Below are 16,083 nucleotides of genomic sequence, written 5' to 3' on the forward strand. Positions count from 1 at the left end.
ACAATCATGCATCAGCGAGCCTTCCTTCTAGCCTGGCTGAACATATGCGAGCTTTCCCAATGGATACTCGATAGGCTGGAGTAAATCAGTTCACTTTCTGACGTGACTGTCTCTTCGTTATGTTTACAGTCCATTTCCTGTTTTCTCCTGCAACTGCCAACAGCCCCGAAAAGAATGATTTCTGCTCAACCGCCCTTCCAAACTCGAGTGCTTGAATTTGATATTGCGCACATGCCGGCAACATATCGCACAAACTCAGATGATATATTGCCTGCGCAGGTGGACTTGAGTTTACTTCAACAAGAACTATTGGTTCGGCGTCTGAACAAGATCCACAGGTGGATGTTCTGGTGCGGTCGACCGATGCCTCCACGGCCTTTGCACCATCAAATCGTCATATCGCGAATAGTTACAGTCACCGAGCGGGTAGATCTTCATCTGGTCTGGTCAAAGAATCGAATTTTCGTAAAGCCCTTGCCGTTGTTTCTTCTGGATCCAGCCTTCTGGTCAACCTATCTCTTACCATCAGCATCATCTGATTCGGCACCAAGGCCTGTCGGTAAACTCCCAGTTGGTAGCTGGGGCGCGACCGACCAAACCATCACCGCCTCGCCTAGCGACGAGATATACGCCTGTGCTCTCGGCTTCCTCTTTTCCTACACGGCCCTGATCATGCACGAGACAGACTTCCGCCTTGCCCAAGATGTTGGTCTACTCCCCAGGACAATTACCTGGCCAGCCTGGCGCATCCTCTGCGCCGAGTTCCTCTCTGAGTTTCGCTACTGCGCCATCAACCCCCGTTATTGGTACGGCGAGCTGCGACTCCAACGCCTCAACCTCATCTGGCGCATCAAAACGAAGTCCCTGTGGCGAGGATACTCCCAGGTAGACAACCCCTCTGTGTACGCCAGCTTCCTGTCCGACCACTTTGCGTCCCTCGCGACGGCCCTCGCGTTCTTAGCCATCGTTCTCACAGCAATGCAAGTGGGCCTGGCGAAGGAGATTCTAACGGCCAGTGTGGCCTTTCAGAAGGCCAGCTACGTGTTCACCGTGTTCTCCATCTTGGTACCAGTAGTGGGTGGCGTGGCACTTGCGGGATTTGTGTTTGTGTTGGCAGTGTCTGATTTTAAGACCACAGAGATGTATGCCAAAAGGAGATTTGATGATATAGGAGTTAGTCAGTATGATAATTCTGGATAGCAAGAACCCTTCATGACTCACTACTTCCGCCGAGTGTGTATATGCCCAGTGACAGGTCACGTTCGCGACCCCTTTTTCGGATCTTATGTGCTGCGACGATCCCTCCGAAGGGTACCAAAATCATCTTTCCGGGGTAGTAGCGCCGGTACGCTAACCGGGGCCTCTCTCTAAATATCGTTTTTTTTTTCAAACTGGCAGATGATCTTTTGCCAGACAATCCAAAAGACTGCTGGCCTTCGTCAAAATAACCGCGTTTATTGGACTGGCTGGTATCCAAAATGGAAGCCGTTAAGCTGCATGCAGCCTAGCTTTGAAAGAAGTGCCTGTCCGAGACTCTATTTATTTCTACATGAAATACAATACAGGGGATTAGGGCATATGACTGTCCTCATTCATCATTAACATCATAATCATCATTCGCACAGTAAACTCCCGTTGACGCCCCAAGCAATAATCCACTAAAAGTGCTTCGATCCTCCTTCCAAAATATGACTCCTCAGAGACACCGCATGTCTTATCTCTTCTAACGATCCATGTCGCGTTTGTGCATAGCCCCTGGATAGAACATTGGGCCTTGCATGGCCGATTGAATCATGTTCAATGGAACCATGATGCAAGGCACAAGAGCCATGGGCACTTCTGTTTGGTACTCAGAAGAAACTGAGCTCGAAGCCCTCGTTGAGCGAACCTGTCTGAGGTCGAAGCTGCTCGTTGACTGACGTCCCTGGTTTCCCAAGTAAAATGGAAACAAAAGGTTTGAATTTCCTTCACCGGTCCAATTTGGGTAGTCAGCCTCCTGTAGGAAGGGGCGAAAACTACCATCGGAACCTTTCATATCTTGCGACTGCAGAGGAACCCTGCAAGAGTTGCTAGACCTGTTGCGTTGAGACGATTCCTCTTCAAAGTCGGAGATATGTTTTGCAAGCAGGGGCAGCAAGGGGCTATCGCGAGATGAGCGTGTCCGTAGCGAATACGCAATCGATTGGGGATCCGCCAAAAAGTCATTTTTGGTCCGCTCAGGAACAGCTTGGCTCATGGTCGGCTGTTGTGGATGACTTTTCAAGTTGGCACCTCCGTCTCCATTACCGATCCCCTCTTGAAACTCCTCAAGAACAATTTGCTGCTGTTCCTCGTTATCCTCTGTAATAAGATACTGAATCAAAGCGGCGGGCAAGGTCTCCTCTCCTTGAGCTGGGATATTCAGCGGAAGCTCTTGCGTCTTCGGTCGGTTTTGCTCCGGATTTTCGGTGCTCGGGCAGCGACTGTTTCCGTAACAAGGACTCCCCATCTCAGGGTTCGAAAGGCGCTCTGTTTGCGTTCCTTGGACCGACAAGACTTCCTTTCCCTTTGTACGAGAACAATCATCGCGAACAAACGATGGAGTGAGCCTGGGCTTATCGAATGCCGCAATCACAGTCCCGGCATCTGAGTCCTCATCATCAGAAGCTTCGTGCTCAAAGATACCTCCAATGCCTAAACTGGAGCCATTGTCGTCACTATCTGTCCCAGTACTCGATGAACTTGCACTTTCGTCATCGTCGGATGCAAGCTGGCCTTCCTGTAATGCATGATTCTCTAGATCGGCGTATGTATATCCTGCGTCTTCCGGAATAGACCCAGACGGTAGTCTTCTAGAGTAGTGTTCCCAAGCCCAGTATGGCTCTTGCGTTTCAATATCGTTTCTTTGCAGGTTCGGTGGCGGCGATGTTGATGTCTTTTCAAGATACATGAACGGGTCCAGAGTTGCGTTCCTTGTTTTGTCGTCTCCTTCTGTACTGCCTGCTACGCCATCGTCCGACGTCTGAAGGTCCAGAACCTTGACATTGTCAGATGAGCCGATACTGAGCGCCTTCGTGGCTCTGCAAGAGCTACAGCTCGGAGCCTTCAACCTAGCTGAGATCTTTGAGCTAGTAGACCTACTCCGACTGGTGGTACTCAGACTCAAGTAGCTGCTGCTCAGAGAAGATCGTGAGCTGAAAGACTCGGTCTCTGAGGATGAGCTTATGTATCTTCTCTCTCGTTTCATAAACTCAAGCCGCACTTCGTCTCTGATTTGTTGGCGCACTCGTTCCTTCTCTTCCTCTTCCTCTTGAATCCGTCGCCGCTCCTCTTGCTCATGGGCCAGCCTGGCTTCCACCTTTGCTTCAGCATCCATTCTAAGGCGATGTGCTTCCTGTTCTTTCAGCTGCTCCCACTCGGCTCGGGCACGTAATTCTGCCTCCAGTTTCGCTCGAGCGATTCTCTGGCACTCTTCGAGTTCTTCTCGTTCCTGTATTCGGCGCTGTTCTTCAGCTTGCCTTTCAGCTTCGATTGCTTCTCGGGCGGCTTTCTCTATTTGTGCTTTTGCTTCTTCGAGCTCCTTTCTCGCGGCCTCCTGAGCAAGTCGGATTTCTTCCATCCTCTGCTTCATGTGCTTTTCTGCTTCTTCTTGAACCCTTTTCTCGAACTCTTCCTGCCTCTGGCGCTCTTCCCTCGCTCTTTGGTCTTCTTTGACTTTCGCTAGTTCCCTTCTAAGACTTTCAATCTCTTCGCTTTCCCGATTTTTGTCTGGCGACAGGCTTGAAGTGGCTTCAGGCGGTGGCGGGGGAGGAGGCACACTTGGCAAAGCCTGCGATGACATGTACGGTATATGTGCAGGTTCTACGGGCGGCGGCGGCATCCCACAAGCACGGCCAGGCATAGAGCTGTATGAATTCATGTTCATAAAGGGGCCTGGTGGATGGTAATCTGGAGGAACCATCCCAGGAACATTTTCGTGAAACTTTGGACGACGATATGCCCCTGTGATATAGTCATAACTCCCGTAAGTCGCGTTGTTCGGGCTTGAATGCATCTTCTCGTTTGGCTGAGATGACTCCTGGTTCCAAGTATGTTGACGTGATGGGCCTACTCCAGGTGAATCGTCCCTGTTCCTGCCACTCGTTGGACGCCTGTGTTGCCGCCAAAATGACGAAGGCTCTTTGCCCTTGACGGACGGTCGGTGGTAAGATGATGATCTTGGTGGGGCTCTTGAACCCGCTGCAGCATGCAAGGGCCGATATCTTGGTGCCGGATTTGTTGTGGATTGTGAGGATGAAGATCGGCGGCCCTGTCTACTGGGAGATCTCGAGACTGAACTCACGACTGAGTGTTGGGGTTTACCATCTGCATCAACTATATGAACACGGCGCGTGGGTCCAGGCATACTGGACCGCTCCGCAGAGGTTCCAGTGTTTTTGCCTGGTCGGAAAAGAACCAAGTCTGTACAGGAGCGTTCCGGCATGGGGATGTCACCGTCGCCAGGTCATCGTTGGAGGTTCAGTTGCACGAGGTCGAGTTGTGAAGTCGCGTGGAGGATCCGCAGGCAAAAAGAGAAAATCCGATGCGGCTGTGAAGCACTCGCATAATTAGAAGAAAAGAAGAGGGGCCAGGGACATGGGAATCCAGGGCGGGTGCCCTCGCGCCAACTTATCCAAACTAAGGCTGCCACGCTGCAACAGACCATTGAAACCAGCCACCGCCTTCGCCAACAAGATACCCCGCAGTCGTATGCAGTGTTCAAATGTTGTGAATGGTTGAGAATCAGAAGCGTCGGTACCATTGGCCAGCCTGGTTTTAGACAAAATCGTTTCTAGGCGAGTGAGCTGACATACCCTGGTCTTAGTGGCTTATCATGCATATGCGCTCCATTCTCCTGCGCCAATTTTGCGACCCTCTCCGCTGCGAACCAATTCGTTGCCTCACCATTTAATAGGTCACCGTACCCGAAGATGATTGCCTTGTGTTTCCACTTCCGACTGTCAGAACTGTGTTGTCAGCGACCACGTTGTCATGTCCACGATTGGAAACCACGGAACTGGGGCCCAGTCTCTCATTCTTGGCACAGCTCCCAAATTATCAGCGCGGCGGATGGTCAGCTCGTCGATATTCGGAAAGTCTTGAATATTGCTGGTATGCCGGGTCTCATCCTTCTCCGCAATTTCATGAAACCTGCAGGTAGCAAGAGTGATCATAGATGATTCCAAATCAAAATTCGGCCTTCGAAAGTCAGATTTGCTTGACAGGATACTAGGCGAAGAAGGGGAAGGTCTATTGGCATCTTGTCGTTTGAGTTGAACCATGCATGCCGCTCTTGGGTCTGCTGATCAATTCGAATGTGAGTTGTAGGTTTCCTATCGCAATTGGAGGACAAATCAACTACGCCACCTGGTGGGTCTGTCAGTTGAGTGTACATTGAGACCCGTCATGAACTCGCTGGCATAGCGTTGGACCCCGTTTAATGGCTCATTCAAGTCTCTAAAGAGACCAATGCGGAATGGCATAGACCTCTACCATCACAGGGAAGGCCGGGAGCGCACATTGATTACTCGTTTCCCAGGGAAAACCTGGAACTGGGGACTGGTTCGTCTGACATGAGTGAATTCCAGACAAGGCAAGCATTAATCGTGAGTTTCTCTGCATGAATGGTAGCAGTAACTTGTGAGTCAACATTTACCACGTCCCTTCGCCGAAGCCGGGTAGTTGCTTAGGTGATCTAACTCGTACTGTACAAAGATGATGCTTGAGAGAGAGTGTATTGGAGTGAGTCTGATTGGTATCTGAGCTTTCAAATTGCACTATAATGCCTTGAAGGTCGCTGATTGTGGACGGTCCCGAAAACACATTGGCTCCATGCGAAGAGAAATCAGTGGCTTCAATATGTTCATGCATAGAATTACCACGATAAAAAGAGACTAGATTATTCTTACGCAAGAGTCTTCGAACACGGGGTAAGTGTACGAGATGTCCCTGATTGTGGGTGTCTAAGCTTATGCATGGGTGTCTGACAATTGAGTTGCCCAACCTCCACTTTGATCCCTCAACCAATTGAAGCCAACCAGGCAGATACCGCAAAAGACCGCATGACACCATACCTTGCGGCGGCTAGCCTCCACGTGTGAACGGATTCTCCAGTTGCGGGTGTGAAATTGAGCGCATTCAACGGGCATGCGGTTGAACACGTGCTCCGCAACCGCAGGTATGGACGACTCAAGCCCTCCAGTCTTGAAGAGACACGCATTACCTTTTATCGGGCCATCCTCAAGCACAGTTCAAATCTTTCATATCCGACAGAACTCGTGTACGTTTGGATCATGCTGTTAAATTCCGGGTCCAGTCAAACCGCAAGATCCACTCACGATCTACTAACAGCCCTGAAAAGCGCAGAAGTGTGTACTCGAACCTGCACCGCATATCTTCAGCATTTGGTCTAGCGACGGACGGAGACCCCACATGTTATCGGTAAGCAGTAGGAAACGGTAGGAGAGTTGGGCTGTCGGCCAAAAGGCTCCTTGAAGCCGTCGTCCAACCGACTCAGTCACCACCTCAGTCGTTATCGAAGGACGAACAGCAGAATTGGAGGGCTTTTCGAAGAAGACGTTCAAGATACCGCCATTTGTGGATGACAAGCCAACTCAGTCATTTCGCAGCTATTACCTCGGACTCCAGAGCGTCAACCTCGGAAGTGGGGGTCAAAAATGGGACTCGGGGGGGCAGGCATCACAGAATTCAACGGGAGTTTTGTGGCGCCTTCTGATTCTCCCAAGTCCTAGTTGTTGTATTGAATTGTGTTCAATTCAGCAAGACCGAATGGCCAAGCATTTCAAAACTCCAAATATCATCACATTCATATTCGTGTTCGTAATCCCGTCCCAGCTCATCTGGAGTCATCACCTTCCCAGAAACCTTTCATGAATCCCCAAGTTGCCCGTTATCCTGCCTGCTTTGTTCTGTTGGGGATGGCAGTCCCAGTGTATGCTCTGAGGTTTCTCTAGTACCGCTGCTGTCCGACCATTGCCAGCTCGCCTCAGGGGGAGATGAATGTCTGAACGTCGTTGAACCAAAACCAGACTCTAGGTCAAAGTCTGCAGACAACGGTGACAAATTGTTGCTATCGATATCCGGTAAAAGGGATACTTCCCCACTCGTCAACCTCCTGAAGCCCGATAAAGAGTGCGGTCGTAGCATGCACTCATCTCGTGGCATCATCCGTCCTTGTTTCGTCCATGTCCTGTCCTCGTATGACAGTTCAATCTCCATCGTCTTCATGATGCCTGAAGATGGAGGTTCGGGAAGAACCCCAACACTCGCAGTAGCTGACTTTCCTGCTGTGGCGGTGCAGGACTCCGACCCAGAAGAAGAGGAAGACGACGATCCTGACCCTGATCGTAGTGGAAAAGTCCAGGACGCCCTATTTCTGTTCGGTGTTGGCCGACAGGATCGTGACTCTGGGCCTGAGATTCGTGATTCGTAGGTGAAGTCGTCAAAACGCAACCTCGGCATCTCCATCGACTGCGACGGCTCGCTCCGTGAGAGAGAGCCCCTGAAAAAGTTCTTAGACATCGTGTCGGTCGTCTCGCTTGTTACGCCCGTTAACTCGATAGTTGGCAACGATCTAGTCCTCCAATGCCCCCTGCCCTGTTCCTCCCGCTGCCTCCTTCCACACAATTGTCGGACGAGAGGCGTGAGACTCGGTGCACAAGCAGCGGTGATACCAATTCCAGGTTCGACAGTGCTCCAAATGGCGAAGTTGGCGGTCTCTCCTGTACGATGAAAGAGTAAGCACGCGTTTTAAATGCCATTCATGGGCTTCGTGCCCCTCCAAGCTGGTAAAGTTTAGGTGGGCATGGGCAGATCGATTGACGTACGAAGAAAGTTTCCCTCGCTCAATACCGACGGTACTGTCACCGCTCGAATAATAGTGGCGATACTCGCGCTGCAAAAAGTCAATCCATGTCAGCATCTCCATCACCAATCATAGTTATGCCACCGGAGCGGAAGGTTGGGTGTTGCGCATGCCACCAAACCATCGGGATGGGAAACGTACATTGAAGCAAACCCTAACAAGAGCACAACCAGAATTTTGGTCTTTTTGCGCAGGTCCAACGACTAGACAATAAACAAGGGCAATATCCCAAATGCCCAGTCCGCAATGCAGTTCAGTGTGGCGGCTGTGAATGTGGTGCCGAGAACGACGGTTTTCGAGAAGCAATGGCCGGGGGTACGAGGACCCTCGTCCCAGAATACGTGTACCGGTCGGCACTGGAAGGCGACGAGGAATAGGTACAGAAACCCAAAAACCAGCGTCGACAGCAGCAGTGCTCGCAGGATCCAGACGTGCGTCGGGACGATCGCGATGCGCAGAAGTAGGATGCCGACGCAGACTTTCAGGAGGATTGTCGTGAGGAGATATAGGAGTTCGCCAGCAAAGAAGTACTGCACGTTGGAAGTCAACAAAGCAGTCCGGTAATTTCGTTTTGTTGTCGTCAAATCTGTCGCAGAGGTGGACCCCAAGTCTGCAACGTACCTGGAGAGCTTTCCGTCGATCTTCTGGCGTTATCTGTGTCGCATCGCGGCCCGTACCATGCACTACTCCCAGGATTTCAGTGACCAAAAACACCGTAAAAACAGCTTGGAGCAGGCAAAGAAGCTTGTCGTCGGAGGTCACGGTTCGCGTGATGAAAACTTTCGAGTACAACCGCAGGGCGATGACGATGGGCGTGAGGCAGAGAAAGAGAATGGCAACCGCAAGAACGCGGCGAGGTCGGTTCGGATCGATGTCGACGTCGGCATCCACCATGCTCCGATGGGGATTGAAGTCCGTTTACGAGGTCCACCACTCTCTACTCGGGCGACATGGCGGCGGGCAGCAGAAACAGGATCAAGGTATGTTGCGAGAAAACAGAGAAGATCGCGGGCAGAATCCTTCGTCTTCTATTGCTGGAACAGGATCCCTAGCGGCGTTGGGCCTGGCCCCTTTACGGCGGTCGACGGCAAGGGGGCACGGATGCGTAGGGGGGGCGGCTAGGATCTACGTCCACGCGGCGTCCGGCGGAACTTTAAAGAGGGCGGGAAAAGAAAGTATTTGGGTCGGCACTTGAGCACAGGAACTCAAGATCAGCAGTCTTGAGTCACGGGCGGAGGTTAAACGACGGTATGAATAGAGTCTTCCCGGCTGAAGTATGGCAGATGCAGTAGGTTGACGGCACGACGGGAAGGATGACCCATGAGACAGACTCGCGAGAAGCTTGAAGAAAGCTTGAGGAAAGCTTGACACTCGGGGAGAGGAGCGGCACCAGCTCACATGTCTATTGGGCATGTTCACCTTCTAGAAATGCGATCTTCAACCAAATTGGTGCAAGCTACCCGCAGACGCCGTCCACAGCTGTGGCTTAAGGTTGGACCAATCGGGGCCTTGAGTCAGTGGGTTTTGGCTGATGTCTTGGACAGTTTAGCTCTTTTATGCAAACGGCATACCTACCTAGGATCGAGCTGCCGTTTGTACGATGCACCGATCATGGGGAAATTCATCTGGAGAATGCGGCCGTTCAAGCTCTGGAAAGAAAGACAGAAGATCAAAAGGCAAAGGAAACATGATGCGTTGAGGTGTCAACATTGACGGAGATCTGAGACATTGGGTTACTAGTCTCGTGCGCGTGTGGCTGAATATATGGGCAGATAGATTAGATGATATGATGAGTGAACGACGGAAAAGGCAATGGACACGAAAATATGCCACTGGCGTCAGACGGTCTGGACTTTCTCTCCGCCCGCCCCGGAAGTCTTCTCGTCAATGTCCACAGCTCCAGACATCGTGGAGATGGCGTCGAGCTCAGCCACCCCGCGTAGGACGGGCGCATCCCCAAATGTACCAAAATAATCAAGGTCGTCCACCGCTTGTTTTTCCGGCATGGGCCACAAATAGTCCAGGAGGAGGTATATCAGACCTGACACAAGACAGCCCACAAACCACGACAATTGATAAAGCCTCGTCCAGCCCGCCCATACCTCGCTTGGAGCAACAGCGCGCTGCGCCAGACCTGGGATGAACAGCCACGCGCCCAGGCACCAGGCGATGGCTGCTCGCCAGTTCCATCCCTTGGTGTACCAGTAGATGCTGTTGGACGAGTTCCCGTAGAGGTCGGTTAACTTGATTGTCCGCTTGCGGAGGAGGAAGTAATCAGCGAACATGATCCCCATGAGCGGGCCGAGGAAAACGTTGAAGCTGCCCACGACAGTCAAGAATTTACTAGCGCTGTTGAGGAGCGCCCAGGGCTGCATAATGAACACGAAGACAATAGTGAAATAGCCCCCGCGGGGGACCGTGAACCAACGCGGTAGCAGGGCGGCTAAGTCGATTCCGGCAACCACGCAATTGGATGCGACCACCATGCCGAACTGCGAGAACATGAAGGCGATGCTCGCAAACGCGATCCCCGCTCGGGCACCAGAGTTATCTTCGTTCTTGCGCACGGCTTCCAGGAAAGCGTAGGGCTGCCACAGGAGCTTGCCCTCGTCGGGGTACAGCGTCGCGGCGCATGAAGTGCAGATGATCCCGACGCAGGCTACGATGATGGTCCCCAAAGGTACCATGATTAGCTGCGCCAAGACCTGATCTCCCGGCTTTCGTGCGTATCGCGTGTAGTCCGACTGAGACCACATGTGCGTGGCGATGCCCCCAATATTTGCCGTAACAGCCGCGACGAAGGCCCAACCGAGATCGCCTCCCGTAGCTGGCTTGACACCCGAGACCTTACTCACATCTGCGACAAGGGCACCTCCTCCCTCAGCTCGCACGGTGGACCAGATGAGAAGTGCAAACACGGTTGTAGCAACAGTTGTGGAGGCGATCAGAAACGGTTTCCGATAGTTTTCTGGGCTGAACCAGATCATTGGGAGGCACAGGAGCAAGTAGAGTACGAAGGATACGAGGTCGTACGTCCTCATCGTACCATCCGCGAGCTCTGTGTCCAGATTGAGAAAGGACGGCCAGACGCATGTCAAAAGAACCTTTAGGCATTGGCTTCCGTACCACGTGTTGGTGGCTGTCCAGACAAAGGATAAGAAAACGCGGATGGCCTTCGTTGTTATTAGCCAGCATGTCAGAGGAATTAGTTTGAGCCTCCGAATGGCGACATACCATTGGAAAGAGGTAGCCCCAGATGCCCCAGTTCTGCTTCATCCATAGGGGAAAGCCAATGTGCCACTTTGCGCCAGGGTGACCGCCAGCTATGCAGACAAAGCCAACAAAGGTATGGGCGACGATGATGGCAATCATAGATTGCTATGCTCATTGATTAGTTGATTATGTGAGGCGGCAGCCACAGAGGAAGACGACGCTTACCCAAACATTGAGTCCCAGAGAAATGAGGGAAGATCCTGTTGTCCAGCCCCCAACATTGAAAGAACCTGTCACCATCCAGAGGCCAACGAACTCCCATGGGCCATATGTGCGGCGGGAAGGGGGCAACGGCCGCGTGTCTTTGTTGACGTAAATGTCCACATCTGTATCGGTATCTCGATTTACCTCAATGCGTCTGATGAGGCGGCGACTCAAAGGTGTTGGTGTCGCCATCGTTCAATACTAATCGTTGCTGTCGACTTGACCCAAAGCGAGCGAGCCGCCTATGAAGTTTTCAACTCTCTTAAGCCAGCATGAGAGTGTATTTTGCTCGGGAGGTTTAATTTTATAGAAAGCTATTGATCTTTTCGCAAGACAATCTTTCGTCGAGAATGATAAGAAGTACATTTTTCGTTTCTATTTTGCCCGCCTCGGGCATTTGCCGGGTGTAAGCATGCTTTGTAGTCATGATAAGGATCGGTCTCTCGATACCGAGAGCTGCGAAGATAGCGGAGAAGCCCCTCTTCGTGACCCCCAGCAGATCATACCCTTCCATGATGATTGTGGACCCATGCAGATGTTCATGACCAATGGGAGAGCTTGCATCTCCAAAGACTGCAGTTAACCAGTTCACCAGTTTAGCAGTCGTACGCCCCGCGATAAGCTTGCATGTCCGTGGTAGCCCCGCAGTTCGAGCTGATGTCGAAGAGTTGATCAGTTCTTCCGAAATAACAGTACGAGCTCCTATCAAACCATCGTATCATCTACAGAAATTCGTGACATCTTCACACATATAAGTTGTAGGTGCTAGCGGGAGGTTTTCATCAAGACCCATCAGGTCCCTTACCAAAAGCGCCGTCGTAAATTTTATTCCCAGTCGCGCAACATATTGACCACAGAATCATCAACGTTGATCTCGACATGTCTCAAACAGAAACGATTTCTCAGTCCGGGATCGGGAAGAGGACCGTCACTCTACATAACGGGACAGTGTTCAGCTTCAACTCGAACGTCTCCACCAACCTTGAGAAGATCCCCGTCATTGACGCTGCGGGCATCTGGAGTGACGACATCACGGAACGAGAAGCCGTTGCCCAGGAGATTAGAGAAGCTTCGAGGGACATTGGGTTCTTTTACTTAATCAACCATGTGAGTATTACTAGACCATGTATGAAGGGAGAGGAGGTCTTAATTAATTCGATGCCCCAGGGAATCGATCAAAGATTCGCGGATGAGACTATGAAGCAGGCGAAGCGTTTCTTCGGCTTATCTGAAGAGAAGAAGATGGAGGTCTTCACCGGTCTCGTACCGAACGAATACGTCGGTTTTCATCCAATGGAGTGCTACAACCGCAATGGGTGGAAGCACCAAGGTAGGCCTCCATCACCCAGAACACGTGCCAGTTTTATGTTGCTAAAAGTCGTGAAAGATCTAAGCGAAGCCTTCAACTGGGCCTACGATGCCCGAGAAGACCCAGAGGCAGTTGACAAGACCGAAGAATCAGTCAGCATCTGGCCATCCGACGTGCCCGGATTCCGCGAAAACCTCTATGCCTATCATACTGAGCTGCTTCGTCTGTCTCGTCGCCTGACCCGCATCTTTGCACTCGCTCTGCACTTACCTGAAGATTATTTCGACGAGTACATCAAGCGGCCCGAGGCGGGCATGCGCATCTTGCACTACCCCGAGCAGAAGCACTCAGTGGACGATCAAAACGGCATCGGCGCACACACTGATGTGGAGTGCTTCACCATCGTCACCCAAGATACCTCAGGGGGCTTGGAAGTGCTTAGCAAAACTGGTAACTGGGTGAAGGCAGAGCCTATCCCTGGCTCGTTTGTTGTCAATATTGCCGACTGCTTCATGAGGCAGACGAACGATTTCTTTGTGTCGACAATTCATCGAGTTATCAACAAGAGCGGTAGAGAGAGGTACTCGGCCCCGTTTTTCTTCGGCTTCGACAGGCAGAAGGTGCTGGAGCCTGTGCCGACTTGTATCAGCGATGAGAATCCGATGAAGTATCCGATCATGACTGGTGGGGAGTATTACGCCTTCAGAACGAACAAGCAGAAGTCGACAAACACCAGAAACTCCAAGGCAGATCAGAAGTAATAAAACTTATTTGAGTTTTTCTGCAAGAGTGCATCGGAGTCGAACTAAAAAAAGATTTTGTCTGCGTATAGGAAATATTCAATCTGCCTTCGTCGAGCTTCTCGTTCGTTTGCTGGCAGGTCAAAAGGCCAAGTAAAGCTGTTCAAAAGGGCTACAGAGAAAATATCGCCGTCCTCTCCATCTCTTGACATATTGTCCGAGTACAGAGACCATACAAGTTGCGGTTCAGTTTCGGTCGTGATCTCTTGAGTTAATAGGTACACGCCGATCCACGTCCGTAAGTCGAGACAATAGGCGTTGTTTTACGGTCACAGCAACGTTGCTGTAGTTCTCCAAGTGTCCCAAGAAGCCCACCATAGACATGACAACCCCTTTCAAATTGCCATAATCCGATCGTGTCAAGTTGTGCTTACCCGAGACGCCAATCAACATGTGGCCAACACCGGCAAGCTGCTGGACGAGAGGAGATCCGCCAGCTCGGATGTACTCCAAGGGTATCGCCTCCATGTTCTGCATCATTTCTTGCGCTGTTTTACATGCTGCATGGAGGTTGTTTTCTTCTGATACTGTCGAGAGCATCCTGGCTAGGTGGATAGTGCACAGAATATTCGCCGCCTGGAAGCCGCACCGATTCCTCCCGCTGTCGCTCGACCGAGTAGTTGCGCTGACAAAATGGGGTAACAACTCCGCCTGAATCCTGGAAAGAGTTTCCGAGATTTCTCTGGATTTACTAGAGTCGTGGTTGTTGTGCAGTATTGACCTCCGATTCTGCTTCCGCGTCCGGAAATCTGATATTGCGTGCTCGAGGACCCGGTACAAATCGGTCGTCAGGTTCCATCCTTCAAACCAGTTCTCGAACTTCCCATCTCGGCCGGGGATGAATGCTGAATGATGTGTCCCACAAGGATAGCTAACATCAGAATGAGCCTTGGGGCAACGAATGAGGCTCCCCAAAACACAAGCTGTGTGCACTTCTAGTCGATACAGCGCCCACCAAAGACGGCGTCTGACCTCCCTATCACATTCCGTTGTGTCACCCGGCCATCGCGATTCATCATGGAAGCTGAACTGGGCTGCCATGCCGTGATAGAGTGCCAGATATTTATGGATCATGGCGGTGTTGCCCTCCTGCGCCCCAAGTAAAGCTAAGAGGCCATATGATCGTATAAGATCGATGTCCGGACGGTCAAAATCAACAGGCACAAGTCGCACAGCCTCCTGGAGATAGTCGTTCGCGAGACTTGCGAAGTCAGACGGAGCCATGTCGTCGGTGAACAGGGCCCGCTTTCCAACATGTTGAGCACTCAGAGCGCACATGCAAATGAGACTCATGTATTCCGACGAACCGGATGGAAATGTGCCCTCTCTCCAGCCAACCCATAGCTCTCTCTCGCAGAAGAAAGGGAACCTGCAGAGTGAATGAGCAGCTATTACGATGATCGCGAATATGCGAAGACTTACGTTGGATGTATCGTATCCAAGTACACATCAAGCAGCGCAGTCACGATCTTGCGGTTATCTAATTGACAGCGCCCGTCTTTGCCAGCACCGTGGCTACCGTCAGAGCCTCGCGGCTTCGTGCCCCGCTTCTTGGGTTGCCGGTGCCGCGTGCACTCTTGGTCGTACTCAATGCAGGTCAAGCATGACTTGTTGCCGGCAGACGACGCATCTGCCGGGGCAGCCCGACATTTGATGCCCCGTTTGTGGCAGAAGTCGCACGCCTGGGTGATGCGTCTGGACTTGCGCTGGGACGTGGGGCGAGTCATGGCAGACCGGAGTTAGGTAGTTTATGTTGTTGATCGTCAATGACTTGACATCGCAATCTTAAAAGACAGGTGAGATTGATGAAAGATGTTCGCAGCGAGGGAAACTCCGTCTAAATGGCCGTCTTGACGAGGTGAATGACTAGAGAACAGCACCGGTTTGTCGGGGATAATCTGTCTGAAGGAAACAGGTACAGGAAGATAAGATGTTGTGGGCCTAGAAACTCGAGAGATTAGCCCGCTGCTATGAGTGCATGTGACTAGGATAAGGTAGGTTGCTGTATTTCTCCAGCCAACTTGCTTGCACCCACTTTGCGGTTTCAAAGTCCGATAACGTTTTTACAGCAATTTTACACAACGGTTTTCAGGAATCAGTTTTTTCCGAACCATTGTATTAGAACACTTTAGTGATAGTGATTGCTTGGTATACGCCTCGATGATGCGAAGCTTCCAACCGTTTTTATGATATGTAGGTAGAAATGCGAAGCGGGTCACGAGTTGAATTCCTTCCGGATAGAGAGGATAACAAAGCTATTCGACGATTGCTCCCTGACTTCCGAAAAATTGCGGTGCTATTTATGTTTTCTGATTCAATCATTGTAGTGATTCGTCGTAGATACGCAATCCCACCGGCTGGAGCGACTACATGTTCATCTGATAAACGCCTCATGCACTACAGGCGAAACTCAATGTGACCACACTCTTAGTGTTAGATTACATGTAGTTAGCACAAGTCAGAGGCAGTAGTGGGAAATCACCGCTAGAACCAAGGCCAGGTAATTTGAGTTGCCTCATAAATCTTAATATATCAAGACTAGAAACTGACGCCGACGCTGCCCAAACGTGAAGTGCATCAACCTGCCAAATATC

General features: G+C 51.2%; 3 protein-coding genes across 3 annotated transcripts; 2 read left to right on the forward strand and 1 right to left on the reverse strand.

Annotated features, from left to right (window-relative positions):
• Nucleotides 1-672: 672 nt before the first annotated feature.
• On the forward strand, nucleotides 673-1,163 carry COL26b_002122 (uncharacterized protein; the record flags this gene model as incomplete). Its single annotated transcript, XM_053175051.1, has 2 exons — nucleotides 673-1,103; nucleotides 1,139-1,163. The coding sequence occupies 2 exons, from the start codon at nucleotides 673-675 to the stop codon at nucleotides 1,161-1,163; spliced, it is 456 nt and encodes a 151-aa protein (XP_053040995.1).
• Nucleotides 1,164-9,741: 8,578 nt separating this feature from the next.
• COL26b_002123 (uncharacterized protein) lies at nucleotides 9,742-11,183 on the reverse strand (the record flags this gene model as incomplete). The annotated part of the gene is made up of 2 exons (XM_053175052.1): nucleotides 9,742-10,961; nucleotides 11,138-11,183. 2 exons carry the CDS (start codon nucleotides 11,181-11,183, stop codon nucleotides 9,742-9,744), a joined length of 1,266 nt encoding a protein of 421 aa, XP_053040996.1.
• Nucleotides 11,184-12,259: 1,076 nt separating this feature from the next.
• Nucleotides 12,260-13,450, forward strand: COL26b_002124 (uncharacterized protein; the record flags this gene model as incomplete). Its single annotated transcript, XM_053175053.1, has 3 exons — nucleotides 12,260-12,487; nucleotides 12,548-12,710; nucleotides 12,768-13,450. 3 exons carry the CDS (start codon nucleotides 12,260-12,262, stop codon nucleotides 13,448-13,450), a joined length of 1,074 nt encoding a protein of 357 aa, XP_053040997.1.
• Between the last annotated feature and the right edge of the window lie 2,633 nt (nucleotides 13,451-16,083).

The sequence above is a fragment of the Colletotrichum chrysophilum genome, assembly GCF_026319265.1.
Source record: "Colletotrichum chrysophilum strain AFK26 chromosome Unknown scaffold_10, whole genome shotgun sequence".
Taxonomy (NCBI): domain Eukaryota; kingdom Fungi; phylum Ascomycota; class Sordariomycetes; order Glomerellales; family Glomerellaceae; genus Colletotrichum; species Colletotrichum chrysophilum.